The sequence below is a fragment of the Seriola aureovittata genome, chromosome 8, assembly GCF_021018895.1.
Source record: "Seriola aureovittata isolate HTS-2021-v1 ecotype China chromosome 8, ASM2101889v1, whole genome shotgun sequence".
Classification (NCBI taxonomy): Eukaryota; Metazoa; Chordata; class Actinopteri; order Carangiformes; family Carangidae; genus Seriola; species Seriola aureovittata.
Window position 1 is genome coordinate 7,679,419 of NC_079371.1, and position 12,952 is coordinate 7,692,370.

The window sequence follows — 12,952 nt, forward strand, 5'->3', positions numbered from 1 at the left end:
TGTAAATGTGCACGCAGACACAAATCATACACAGTCTGCTAATCACACTATTTCTCTGTCTGCCTACATCTTTTCATCTATCATACTCACACACACGTAGACACATTAAAAATATGCATTCACTTCATCTGCATTTCATAAGTCTGAATTTCAGTCGCACCTTTCCATACGGCGCACACATGTAAAGCAGAATACTCGCTGACAGAATAAATGCTGACAGATATATGAAACTGACCTTTGCCACAGCTGTCGTGTCAGAGGTGGCCCTGGAAATTTTAAACTGAATAACTACCATCTGACAAGGCTGAAGGGATGGTACCACTGTCCTTGACCCATACAGCATGGAAGGACTTCCAGAATGAATCGATCTCGCACACATACACATGTAAACGTGTTTGGTGTGTGCTTCTGCCTGCACACAAGTGTTTGTATTGTGTGTTAAACTTGGACCATCCTCACAAACCTCTGGGAGACATGTTCAGGGTCAGGCTAGGTGGCTGTTCATGCATAACAGAGGTGCAAAAAGCTGAAGGAATTCAAATCTATGAACGCACGAGCTGTTGGTGCCTCCAGAGGAATCTCTACACTGAAGCTAAAGCTCCTTATCACTTTGGTAAACCAGCAGAGTTTACTGAAATACATGACTATCTCCTTATTCAATTACATCCAATTTCATTGTCATTCCAGCTCACTGCAGAGCACAGTGAGATGAAAATCTGAGATCAGGACATGCAGCAAAGCATTTCATATGTTACACTGGCCTGTGTGTCTACATGGAAAACCCCTTTTCTGAATACAAAGCAGGGTATGAAACAGAAATGTTATCGCTACTGTTTGGATGCCAGAATGAATGTGATGAGCTCTGCTATGAGATTTAATAACACATCCAGGCATGAGCTCAAGCTCATGAAAAGCGGTGATCAGCGTGTGTGAAATAACACCAACAAGTGTGGAGATTAGAGGAGTCGTGCTTTGATTCGTTACATCTTATTGAATGACTGATGCAGTTTTCTACTTTGCAGACTCATTCATATCCAGCGCCTCATATTATGCACGGAGGTGTCTGCGCGTGGGCGACTGTGTGTTTGCATGTGTATACGTGAGCCTGAGTGTGTGATGAAATCAGATGCAGCACGGGGGTAATGGCTTTTACTCTTCATTAATGCTGCTTGTTTGCGAGTGACTGCCTCAGATTTCCCAAGGTGAACCATTCTTATCACTGTAGCATCCCACTAGAGACGGCAACTCAAAGCCAGAGTGATTAATATGTACCCTCCGTTTTAAAAGGATAGCTCTGATTAATTGTCTTTAAGGTACAATGCTGCCCATTGGCTATTTGTTTTGATAAACACGACGTCATTTGAATAAAATATTTCCTTCATTTTCCGAGCCGGAGCCCCAGATTTCGTAACATCCCAGTTTGGGCTGCGAGGAGCAGATAAGATTATCGTTGGTCCATTGACAGCTTTCGTGTTGTTTCCATAACAGATTGTTGCCCGGAAGCTGATGACCTGAAACTTGACTGAAACAATAAATCATTAGCAGCCTACCTGTGCTTGTCATAGTAATAAATCAAACCCCGGCTATCCTAGATATCATCTGTCCCACCCTTTCTATGTGTTATAAGTATGTCTCATGAGTGTGTAATTTTACTCAATTTATCATAACATCAAAGGCGTGGGTTACTTTTTTATAAGTCATGCTTGATGGATTAAAATAAAGTGTGTGTAAAACCACTGTAATTGACTGCACTGACTTATACAGTAGATGGAAGAAAACCCCTAATTCCCATACTAAATGTAGCAGGGGACCAGAGGGGCTCAGCCATGTGTTCCTGTGGGTCCTGTCCTTAAACAATTCCTTAAACAATTCCCGCACATTTTCTACTCCCAACAGTGGATGTGTTTTGTTCTGCACTGTTGCATGTAGCTCAGTTATTGTAAGCGCTTGCAGAGAATTATGCCAGTTTGTTCTGAATGTGAAGTCAGCGCAGGCCGTCGTCTCCTGGATCCGAGCAGTTTAACGAGACAGCGCAGGATTGTCTCCGAGGATTCATTTACTAAAAGAGATTGAAATGTGGTCAAATGCATACTGAGGGCAGTTGCTGCCTCAACTCGCACGGTGAGTTAAGTGGCACTTCTCCGAACCCCATTTGGAGTTGCTCTTGATCAAAGGCATGGCACTCAGCCCCCGTGAGTCTACGAGGGCATGAACCAGCCAGCACAATGGAAAAATCCAAGGGCCATTAATTCTACCCAATTTACCTTTCGTTTGGGTTTCATTTGGCCCCTCTATAAATTCAGAGGCAGCCAGCAAGAGCAAATGAAAGAATCCTTGTTAGGCGATCATTACTCTGCTAATTGCTTTAGGAATGTGCCATGCACTTAAAGTCAAGGTCAGGAGGAGGGCGCCAAGACGTGGGGAGCTGTAATTTGAATGCTCTATTGGAGGAGGGGCAGCCATTTTGGTGCAGAGTGTGGGCTTCGGTCGAGGGAGTTAAGAGGTCAGAGATGAAAGAAATAGTGTAATTATGCTGGTAACTACCAACGTTAGAGTTTCTTTGATTGAAGACAGCTCTGGAGGAGAGGCTATGAATGCTGGATTCAGAGATGGCACACTGTGCAGCCAGCAGTCGTGCTACCTCCAGTATAATAGAAAGGTCAAGGGTATTATATCATGTTTTATGCTCCTGGAGCTTAAATCAAGCTCGCTCATTCTCAACGCTATCTTGATCTCTTTGCCACACTCATCATGCAGGACACAACTTTGCATTTTCATCATCACTCCTGATCTTTTCACTCTTGTTTGGGTTTTACATATATTCTGCTGACCTACAGCCAAAGCAGGCTCATCAATTCACGCCTTCCGCTCCTCTTCCTCCTCCTCCTCGTCTCCTGCCCTTGCCTTGGGAGAACTGACATTTGTCATGTGTGCGATTGTAACCCCTGCCCACTCCTGTGTCCTCTGCAGAGAGACGTTGGAATCGAGCTGGATAACCGTCTGGATGACCGCGGCTACTGCTGCCAGCACTGTCGCCGTGGTTACCGCTTCTGCCGTCGCTACTTCGAGCCCCTGGGTGGCTTCAACCCGTGGCCATACTACTACCAAGGAGGCCGGGTCATCTGTCAGGTCGTCATGCCATGCAACTGGTGGATCGCCCGTATGCTGGGGAGGATCTGAGGACAGTGTGCATCTGTCTGGGATTCAAACTGTTGATGTCATTGTAGGTGCAAATTCTCCTTTTGATAAATATTCCAGACCCGGTGTGAGACCAAAGCAGCCAATTACACACATAATTATTATCCAATTTAGCCCATTGAGTATTAGCCATTCTAAACAGTCTAAATGGCATTTAAAGTGTTGAGATTGTTTCTTAAAAGTCACTAATCATTTACAACTGTCTAATTTTCTTTGCTTATCCACCTGATTGGTTTTCTTGCTTGACCCTGTTAAATTAATGCAATTTAGTTTGAAAGATGTCACCAGAAACTAATGTGCCCTAAGAAAAAAAAATACTTGAGTATTGTCTGTCCTTACTTTGTTGTGCTTCATTTATTCTACTTTATAGGTTCAAAGGAGTTGTTCTTCATGTACTGTAGTGTTTTGTTTTTCTTGCTTATATAAGTATCAGACAAACCTGTCCCTATAAGTGTCACAGTGACACAATATACAAACTTGCTTAAGTCACACAGCACTTCTTTGATGCTCACCCAAAACTAAAATAAACTACGACACCATGAGACATCAGATATAAAATATGATATTACACATACACACTAGAAGAAAGCTATATGCAACTTCAAGACTAAACCAGGAAAACAGGCAAAAAAAAACAAGACAAAGAAAAAAACAGATAATAATAGTAACTTGCTGAAGCTTGTATTATAAGAATTATTCTCAGTTTTTGGTATCATGTCAAACTAAGGAGGTACAGTATAATTAAAGATGCACAGACCTCAGCTGTCTTTTGTGATGCACTCACTGTTGTGTTATCCTCCATTGTGTTCACTGTTGTTGCAGTCCACAGAACGCTTTAAATAGTGCTCCAGTTCAAACAGACCCTCCTCTGCCGAGGCGATTTTAATCTGTAACACCACATCTCAATCTGTCGAGCTGAAACAACTCTCATCTGTAACTAACAGATAAGCAAGCGCGATAGGCATTTGTAATTGATGTTCTGTCATCAGAATAACAAGGTGCATAAATGCCCGAGAGTATTCGAGCTATGCGAGATATTCAAAAGTTAAACAGAGAGACAAAAATGGAGCGCTCCTGTCATACTTTGCTTTGAAGTCTTGTGTTTTCTTTCTCTTTCCTGATTTTTTTCCAATTAAAATTTCATTGTATGAATAATCTCAGTTGTCCTATCATACGAAACAATAACATTTCCTTGAGAGAAACTTAACGCCCTGGGGTGTTAGTATGAAATGTTTGAATCTGACTCACGCAATGAATAGACAGATCTTCTCTATTCTCCATTAGTCCCATTGCTCATTAGCAGAAACATTTAGTATCAAATTAAAAAGAGTCTTGACAAGAAAAAGATATATAGGCTTTCATTGTTTCCATTTAATAACCTGAGGCTGTCTTAAGTATCTAATGCATAATAAATCTTTGTTTACGGTGATATGAAAGTATCATGCCTGCTATGTAAATCTGGACGTTGACTCATGTTGGCTCAGTGTGATATTAATGTCAGTAATATCAGTAATATTTGGCAGCGAAATGGATTTTGTGAAAAAGAAGGGGAAACATATTACTGTATGTAAATGTTTTATGGATATGTTCATAAATGGAGTTCAGACTGCAACCATCTTATTTTTAAATCAATAATGTCAATGGCCTAAAGCAACATGTCAAGTAAAAAATAGTGGCATGAGTTAACAAATGCAATAATTGCAAACATACTTCAAATAAACTGACAAGTGTACTGCAAAGCCCCTGAGGCTGTTCTAAAAAGTTCATAAAATCAGAGTTTATATAATTCATTTCCCACTATTTTCCCGCTTATCGCATCAAATCATTGAGTGTTTATTAAAAAGAATGCATTCAGCGTGCTGCTGCTGTTGTTGTTGAGCCTCCGCACTCACAACGTCGGGAAATTGTGTAAAGTGTTATTTTTTCGTAAGATGCTGTTAGTTGTTAGTTGTCTATCTGGCGAAGTCTCTGCGGACTCTGAGGACTCTTGTGTAGTCGTGAGAGTAAATTGCCATGGAAGCCCTGAGAGTCGTTCTGAAAAGGGATGGCTCACCCTGACTGGAGAGGCTGATACAGATATTACAGCTGGCTCCCTGAGAGCTCCTCATGCCTGTTGGGACAGAAGTCCAATATTAACCATGAAAGTCAAACTTTAAAAGTAGAGGCGTCTCACAATTAAAAATCATCACGGAGGAGACCCAGAAAGACGCTGGATGGTGACACTGCAGCTGCACATGTGTCAGAGCAAAAACAGAAATTGATCACACTCCAGTTGTTGCATGGTAAAAAAAAAAAAGAGCATCCACGTCTTGGTATCCGGTACACAAATCTACAGGTCATTGAACGCATCTTCAGGAAACAAGTTGGGACCAATCTACAGGAAAAAAATCTACAGTTTTTGGCATACAGTATTCATGGGTTTCTTTTTAAATATTCAGCATCTTCTGATGTAAATAATGTGATGTTTAGCAAATTAGCTGATTTAAAGGATCTTTAGTGTTTGAATGTAAAGGCTGCTGCAAACATGTGGAGAGGATAGGAAAACAAGACCAAGTCGGGGGAATTTTTTTTTTTTTTCTTCTGAAAATGCAAAACCCTGAACTACTCAAAAATACAAGATCTCACATTATTGATGCATGGCTTTTTAAAACCCATACATCCACATAAGAAGAGATTCATTTGCATTCCTACCATGTATGAAGCGGTTCAATACTGTCTACATTAGATATGAAGCACATCTGAGTGTGTGACTGTGAGCCCCTCCCTTGTAGACAGAATGAAGGAATATATCATTTCAAATGAAGCCCTGCACAATCTTTCTCATGCATTTTACACTGTCTAGGAAACTCCCCCTCCAGCACTTGTTTGTTTATCACTGTTTTGACGATGAGAGGAAACAAGATCGACTGCTCTGCAAGATAAACAGAGATACAGAGCATCAACCAGGTTAGCGCAGTCCAAAGGATTTCGCCTACCTGGCCTGAGGAATGGCTGCTATCACTGCAGCTCACAAGTGAATTAATTCCATTTGTTACTTAACAAAAATACAAGGAAACTTCACTCCCAGCTGCTTATTTTCATTTCAAATAATCGCTATTTCATTTAGATCCATGAGTTGCTATTCTGGGGCAGAGGAGAGTGAAAACCAATGTATGAGGAGTGTCTGTATTTAGATTAGTGACCTGAAGAAATAGTTCTCTGCAACCCAGACTGAGGCTGAGGCTCAGCTGAGGACACGTGTATTACCAGTGCCATCTTGTGTGTAGAGAGGTGTACTGCTGCAATATCAAACCAGACGTTCTTTTGTCACCATTCCTGTTTTACATTATAAAACCACTCTACACCCTCTGTCCTTAAATGCATTTACTTTTGACTCTTTCAGAAAGCCAGCAAATTTTAAAGTGGTCTGTTTAAGTGTAACCTTGGCTGCAGGTTGTCAAGTTAACATCCAGCATAAAGCTGCAATGGCCATGAGACTGCAGTTATCAACTCCCTTTTCTCTGTAATGTTGCAGTCAGTCTGGTGACCTGATGGTTAAATAAGCTCTCCCTGTACTGTTCCTGCTACAGGCTGGAGGCACAATAATGTCAGCCGTCATCCTTCAACTGCTCCCACTGTGAGAGGCAGCATGGCACAGCAGTAAACACTCGCGCTGTGTCAGTGGCTGCAGGCGACACAGAAATAGTCCTGCTCTCCCAGGACCCGGCTCCTGCTCCATCTTCAGGGTCTCTGATTCACTAACCAAAGGAATAGCACAGTCGTAACAGCTGTTAGTAGCCTTTCATTATTTTAGTAATCCATAACAACCTGCGTTTACCATATGGCAGCCGATCGATGAACCGCTGAACAGAAAAGCTAAGGGTCTGTTTAGATGTAATGGAGGATTGTGTGTTGCTGAATGAGAGGCTTGTGCAATGATTTCAGACTCAATTCAAACCATTTTCCCATCTGCAAAAGGCTCAGGAAGATGTTTGCTGGAGTGAAGAAAGTTTGAGTGCTGGTTGTGGGTGCGCTTATGCCTGGTTTTTCTGTGTGCGTGCGTGCGTGCGTGCATGTGTATGAAACCTATGGCAAGTGTGTGGTACACAGCTGTGCAGTGTGTGGGTGTAGACAGAACTAGGCACAGTAGGCAAGCCCTGCTGCCAGACAGCTTCCTCAACACCACCACCCCACTCCTTGACCCTGAACACAGAAACACACACACAGTCAATCCAAGCCAACGCATCCCCCCCCCCCCAGCGCGCACACACACACACACACACACACACACACAACATAACATATGCTTTAACAGAACCAATCCAAGGGCAGCCTAACCCTTCCACTTGCCAACCGCTGCCTAAACATACGCACATACTCTGGTCTCCCAGCGAGCTGTGGCGAAAAACTCGGCCGTTGTCAGTCAGTTCTGGTGGATGTCACATGTTTTCATCCACCCACAGCAACTGGAGAAGCGCTGCTCTTAAGTACAGTCCAATCAGTCTCTGGCCTGATAGTGGCTTCATTCCAGTTTCCTACTTTTTCTCTCTCTTCAGATGCCATGTGGTCGAATGTCTCCCAGAGCCGCAACAGCTCAACAACACGACACAATGGTTTCATTATTGCAACAGTAGAAATTAATTGACTTAATTTCTTTCTATTTAAATTGACTTTAATTTTTCCAAAATGTCTTCTATGGCATTTTGTCTGTTATCCTCACACAATTTCAAAACCACTTTATCTGCAACAAAACAACAAATAAAGGTCTTCAGTGAAGATTTTGTTTTTAATTAGTACATTGACTTTTTCTTAAAAATCTATTCTATATTTAGCAATTTAGCATAAGGGAGGCCATTGACAACCCGAGACAAAAGAAGCAACAAAACATGAGCAGTGGACATACCTCAACATCTCACAGACAACAGTGATTTAAGGAAAAGGCAGGGCAGATATAAGAATGTATAAGAAAAAAATAAAAGCAGCAGATTCCCTCTCAAGGATTGACAGATTTCAATGCAAATGTAACCCAGTGTAATTATTGATTGTCAAAAAATAAGTATACATTCAGAGTGTCTTTGCAGAATCAGAGCCCTTTGGCTGATGTGGGGTTGTGAAGCAGCGTTTAACTCCTGTCCTTCGGTGCCAGTGCAGATGGAGGTCAGTGTGTATGAATGTCCTCACTCTGCAGCTTCAGTCCGGGTGGAAAATACAACCAATTTAGCTTTGATACCACTCAGGATCAATATGGCTTCATCCCCAGCAGGGCCGAGGGGGCCAATCGGATGGCCTGGCTGGCTGGCCTGGGGTGTCCTTAACAAAATGGGACAGCAAATAAAGAAGGCACAGACTCGACTGACCCGAGAGCAGGAGAGGAGGAGGAGAGAAGAAAGGAGACAAGAACACACGAGAGAGGAGAGGAGGTACGATGAAAGGGGAGGAAACGAGACGAGAGAGGAGAGAAGAGACAAGAGCCGAGGAGATGAAGGGAGAGGTGAGGAGAGGAAGAGAAAAGATGAAATGAGAAAAGAACAGCACTCGTATGTCTTTGTACCAAATAACTAGACACTTCAGATATGATTTCAAAGACATATTGATTGATACATCTGACACTTTATGAATTAAACAGAACATCATGTTTGTAAATGCGTAGCCTCGACTGCTCGACTGTTGAAAAGGGTAAAGAGGTATGTCCGCTGACAGGGGGAAACAAAAAGCACATTCAGAACATGTTTAAATCAGAAACACAACAGAGGCTATCTACAATAAGAGAATATAACAGTGAAATAATGATGATGCATTGAGCACTGGGGTCCAAAAATCAAGATAACAGCAAAGTTGATTATATGGAAAGCTATACAAATGATAAAAGTTGGTCTTACAAAAAAAAAAAAAAAAATATGCATCCTTGTATTAACGTTCATATTCTTTGTATTTTCCCTCATGTTTACACATGTAAATAGAAGACAAATGTGTCATTTTTATACAGAATTTAGAAATTCACAAAATAAATAAATTCGCTGCGGCCTTAAAATTGAATCTCAATTGTATATTATATGTATATATATATGTATATATATATTCATATATATTCCATTTCATATAAACAGGGTTTAAAAGGTTGGAGCCTCTGAAGAAGAGGCTGATAAAATCTATTTTATCCTGCGTACTCTCTCTTTCTCTCCATTTTTGCCTTTCATTCTTACTGTGCCTCCAGTCTGCAGCTCTATACAAATAGTTGATGTTGGACTGTCCTTGGTGGACAGAAAATGCCCATTTCCATAGTAACACAGTGTTTTAAGGCTAGGAGTAATAGAGAGCAAATGCATACCTTTTGTTTATATGAAAATAAATGAGTAATAAGTTCTTAAAAGTCTGACAGTCTGAAAAGCCATTTAGTCCGTTTTTCATCTTTTTCCCCCCGACGTTTCCAAGAAAGAGTCTTGAGCTGTTTGAACTTCCTGTAAGGCACTCTTCATTAAACTCTGAGGTGTGTGTTTTTTTTTCTCCACATTGGACACCATGACACAACATCCACCCATCATCCATGGGAACAAAAAACACCCACAGTCACTCTGCATGCTCTCAGAAGTCTGATTTCATTGCACCATTTGGCATTCAGTCCCCGGTTTTGGTCCGTTGCATTCTCCTCTTTAAACATACAAGTCCAGTGAGATGTAAAGTAAGAAAACTACTAACTGGCACATTTGGTAGACAGAATCCCTGGTTTATCCGATGGCTGTTCTCCTGGGGGGGGGGGGGGGGGGGTGTTTTGTGTGAATGTGAGCGATTTCCGTGTCTCTGTTTAAGTGTATCTGTATCTGTGTGTGTTGGGGTTCATGTCTACAGATTATAATCTCTAATCTGAAGTTTCTTAGAAAAAACTCAACACTAAACTTTGATTTTTAAAATTAGGCACATGGTCACAAAATATGTGAGTAAACAATAAATCCTGAGGCTGACCTGAGCAACCTTTAAGAGCATAACGCTGCAAGATCCCTCGCTTCTGATCAGATCACTGTGGTAAGAAAAGAAAACATCAAGTCTGTGGGCAAAATGGATATAATTGTTGTTTTTGGTTCAGCTTGTGCGCAAGAGAGTCTAGGCCTCTGCAGGCTCTGTCTTTATCTGGATAAAGTTTGCAGGCAGCTGGACAGACAGCGGCAGCTCCTGCAGGCCTTTGATTCCCTGCTCCGGCTGCAGGGACATCTCCCCACGCACTTCCAGTTCCTCCACAGGAGTCAGGCCCTCACCAGGGCTGCTACTCTGGGAGGAATGTCCATTAATTATAGTTTCACTTGCAGGCTCCTGGCCCTGACTTTGACTGGTATCAATAATCACAGTCCTATACTGCAGCTCTGCCTCCCCTACCTCCATCTCTTCCTTCTCAAACGTATGTGCCGTCAGTGATGGATCACCGTTCACCATCGACTGGAAGTAGCTGGGGTCCAGCATCTCCTCTTTGACCTGCAGCCCCGAGAGATCGCTGGATTTGAGCACGGTGGCAATTACGGTGCCGGGCTGCTGTGCCACCATGGTCTGGCCGCAGGTGGTGTTGATGGCGACCAGGCGGGGGAGACTGTTGAGGTTGGAAGCGGTGGAACTAATGACTCCTGGAGGGGAAGTGCAGGAGGAAGTGGTGGAGGAGGAGACAGTGGAGGAGCCCAGACTGGTGACCAGGAGCTGCTGCGGGAGGCCATCCTGCAGGCTATTGGCTCCACCTGCTAAAGAGGCCGTTTGGATGGTGAGCACATCTTTACCACCTGCTGTGGTGGAGGGCATGGTGTGGAGAATAACCTGGGGAGGGGGGGAGTGGTTGGAGTCCCCGTTGGCCAGAACAGTGGTGAGGGGAACAGACTGAAGAGAGCCGGAAGATGTCAGGACCATTGGAAGTGACGCAGGAGCAGTGATGGTCCTGAAAAGACAAAATGAACTAAATATGTGCTGGTGTTTCTTCGTCTTCTCTGACAGAGCTGTTGTAACTGAATATTCAGCTTGCATCTTTGCAAATATAGACAAGGATTATTTTTTAATGGAACCCTGTTGAGAGAGTTACCCGGTGCACAGTTATGATCCTAAACAGCAGAACTAATGCCCTTATTAATATTACAAATGGCATTGTCAGCTGCACCACAGAAATCATTATTCTCCTTGATTCCTAACTGCAGACAATGTTTAACTGCTCAGACAAAAAGCCAGATGACTGACAATACATTAATAATACAAGCAGTGGACAAAGCAAACAATGGAATCGAAAGCAAATCCGTACAACAACACAAACTGCAGCCTAAAAACATCTCCGACGGTTGGTGAAACAACAACGCTTTGTTATCAAAACATCCTGTGGGTTTGGAATAGAGCCTGTTGATACTGATACAGGTTCATACTGATGCACGAGCGTTAGAAAATTCAGATCACAATACATTGACTGACATGAATTTTTCTTTAGATAAAGACATAACAAACACAAATCTTTTGGGTAAGGATCCTTTACAGGAACAGTTTGATATTTTGCGAAATACAAAAGCTAATTTGCCTTCTTGCACTGAGTTAGATGAAGAGATTGATACCACTCTCGTGTCTGTCCGTTCTCCAATTAGCATGTTATATTTCATTTAATTTAATTAGTACAAAAACCGAAGTGTAAAAACAACATGTTGGGGTTTGATCAGGTGTAAACTCCTGGAACTATTTCTTGGCTGGGAACAGTAACTTCCTAGAGCCTTTTTGTCAATGACAGCAGAGCCAGACTAGCCGATTCCCCCTATTTACAATCTGTATGCTAAGCTAACTGAAATGAAAGCATTCTTCACTTAACTTACAGTCACTCTCAATATGATTTACAGCGTGGAAACAGTGGGTATTGTGTTCTTCTTACCTCATAGCTTGTGCTGGATCTTGGACACCTGACACTTGATTTGCGTGCAACACATGAACAGACTGAAGGAGATGCGCGGCGTGTCCACCATTAGCTTCCTGGTATAGACATTCATCATTAGGCTCCTTCTTCATCTGCTTCACTGAGACTTGGTGCTGACCATGAGCCCGTCCGTGCCCTTTGGAACCTCCACGGACCACAGACCTCCCATTGGTAGATCTCTGGTTACCGTAGCCGGCGTTGGCGTCTGAGCTCGTGTCTTCATCCTCAATCACAACCAGATCAGGTGGCATCTCCTTAAACTGGTACACCAGCCGCTGCCCCTCCACTTTAGCCAGGATGCCTCTTTGATAATAGTACCTAGAGGAAAAAGCAGATAAGGAGCTGTTTAACACGTTATAGACATGATCATCATTCAAATCTAACAGCCTCATAAAATCTTAAACCGTCACTCTGGTGTGTTATTATGAACATGTCTGTGGAATCATGTCTGCAGGGTTCAGAGCTAAATGGGAGCTAATGTGCGTGACAACGGCGCTTTGGAAAATGGTGCTCATCTGTATGTTCGTCTTACCTAAGAGCTCTTCCCATGGTCTCATAGTTCATGTCAGGCTTGTTCTTGTGTTTGCCCCACAGCTTTGAAACTGCTTTGGAGTCCACTAGCTTAAAGATGCCTTTCTCCCGCTGTGTCCACTTGATGTATTTGGGACAGGTGTTTTTATCCTGCAGTAAAGCCAGAAGGAATTCCCACAGGTAGATGGTGTTGCCTGCAAATTCAGGGAGGGGGGATAAATTAAGTCATGTTTTTTACATTCAAGCACAACGTACATCCATGGTGAGGCCTTAGAGCTGTGCTACAGACATCTATCTTTCCTTTTATTTTTTATAGCAATTTTCAGA

At 42.5% G+C, this 12,952-nt stretch overlaps 2 protein-coding genes across 5 annotated transcripts in view; one reads left to right on the top strand and one right to left on the bottom strand.

Annotated features, from left to right (window-relative positions):
* The window catches only part of tnmd (tenomodulin), a 49,141-nt gene extending 44,507 nt beyond the window's left edge, over positions 1–4,634 (top strand). For both annotated transcript variants that reach the window (XM_056382905.1, XM_056382904.1), the window contains exon 7: positions 2,971–4,634. In XM_056382905.1, coding sequence (XP_056238880.1) covers positions 2,971–3,180 — 210 coding nt within the window. In that variant the 3' untranslated portion in view covers positions 3,181–4,634. The remainder of the gene's footprint in view (positions 1–2,970) is intronic.
* Positions 4,635–7,944: 3,310 nt separating this feature from the next.
* The window catches only part of elf1 (E74-like ETS transcription factor 1), a 39,033-nt gene continuing 34,025 nt past the window's right edge, over positions 7,945–12,952 (bottom strand). For all 3 annotated transcript variants that reach the window (XM_056382842.1, XM_056382841.1, XM_056382843.1), the window contains 3 exons: positions 12,627–12,819; positions 12,053–12,412; positions 7,945–11,089 (listed from right to left, as the gene is read on the bottom strand). In XM_056382842.1, the coding sequence (XP_056238817.1) occupies positions 10,276–11,089; positions 12,053–12,412; positions 12,627–12,819 (1,367 nt within the window). In that variant the 3' untranslated portion in view covers positions 7,945–10,275. The remainder of the gene's footprint in view (positions 11,090–12,052; positions 12,413–12,626; positions 12,820–12,952) is intronic.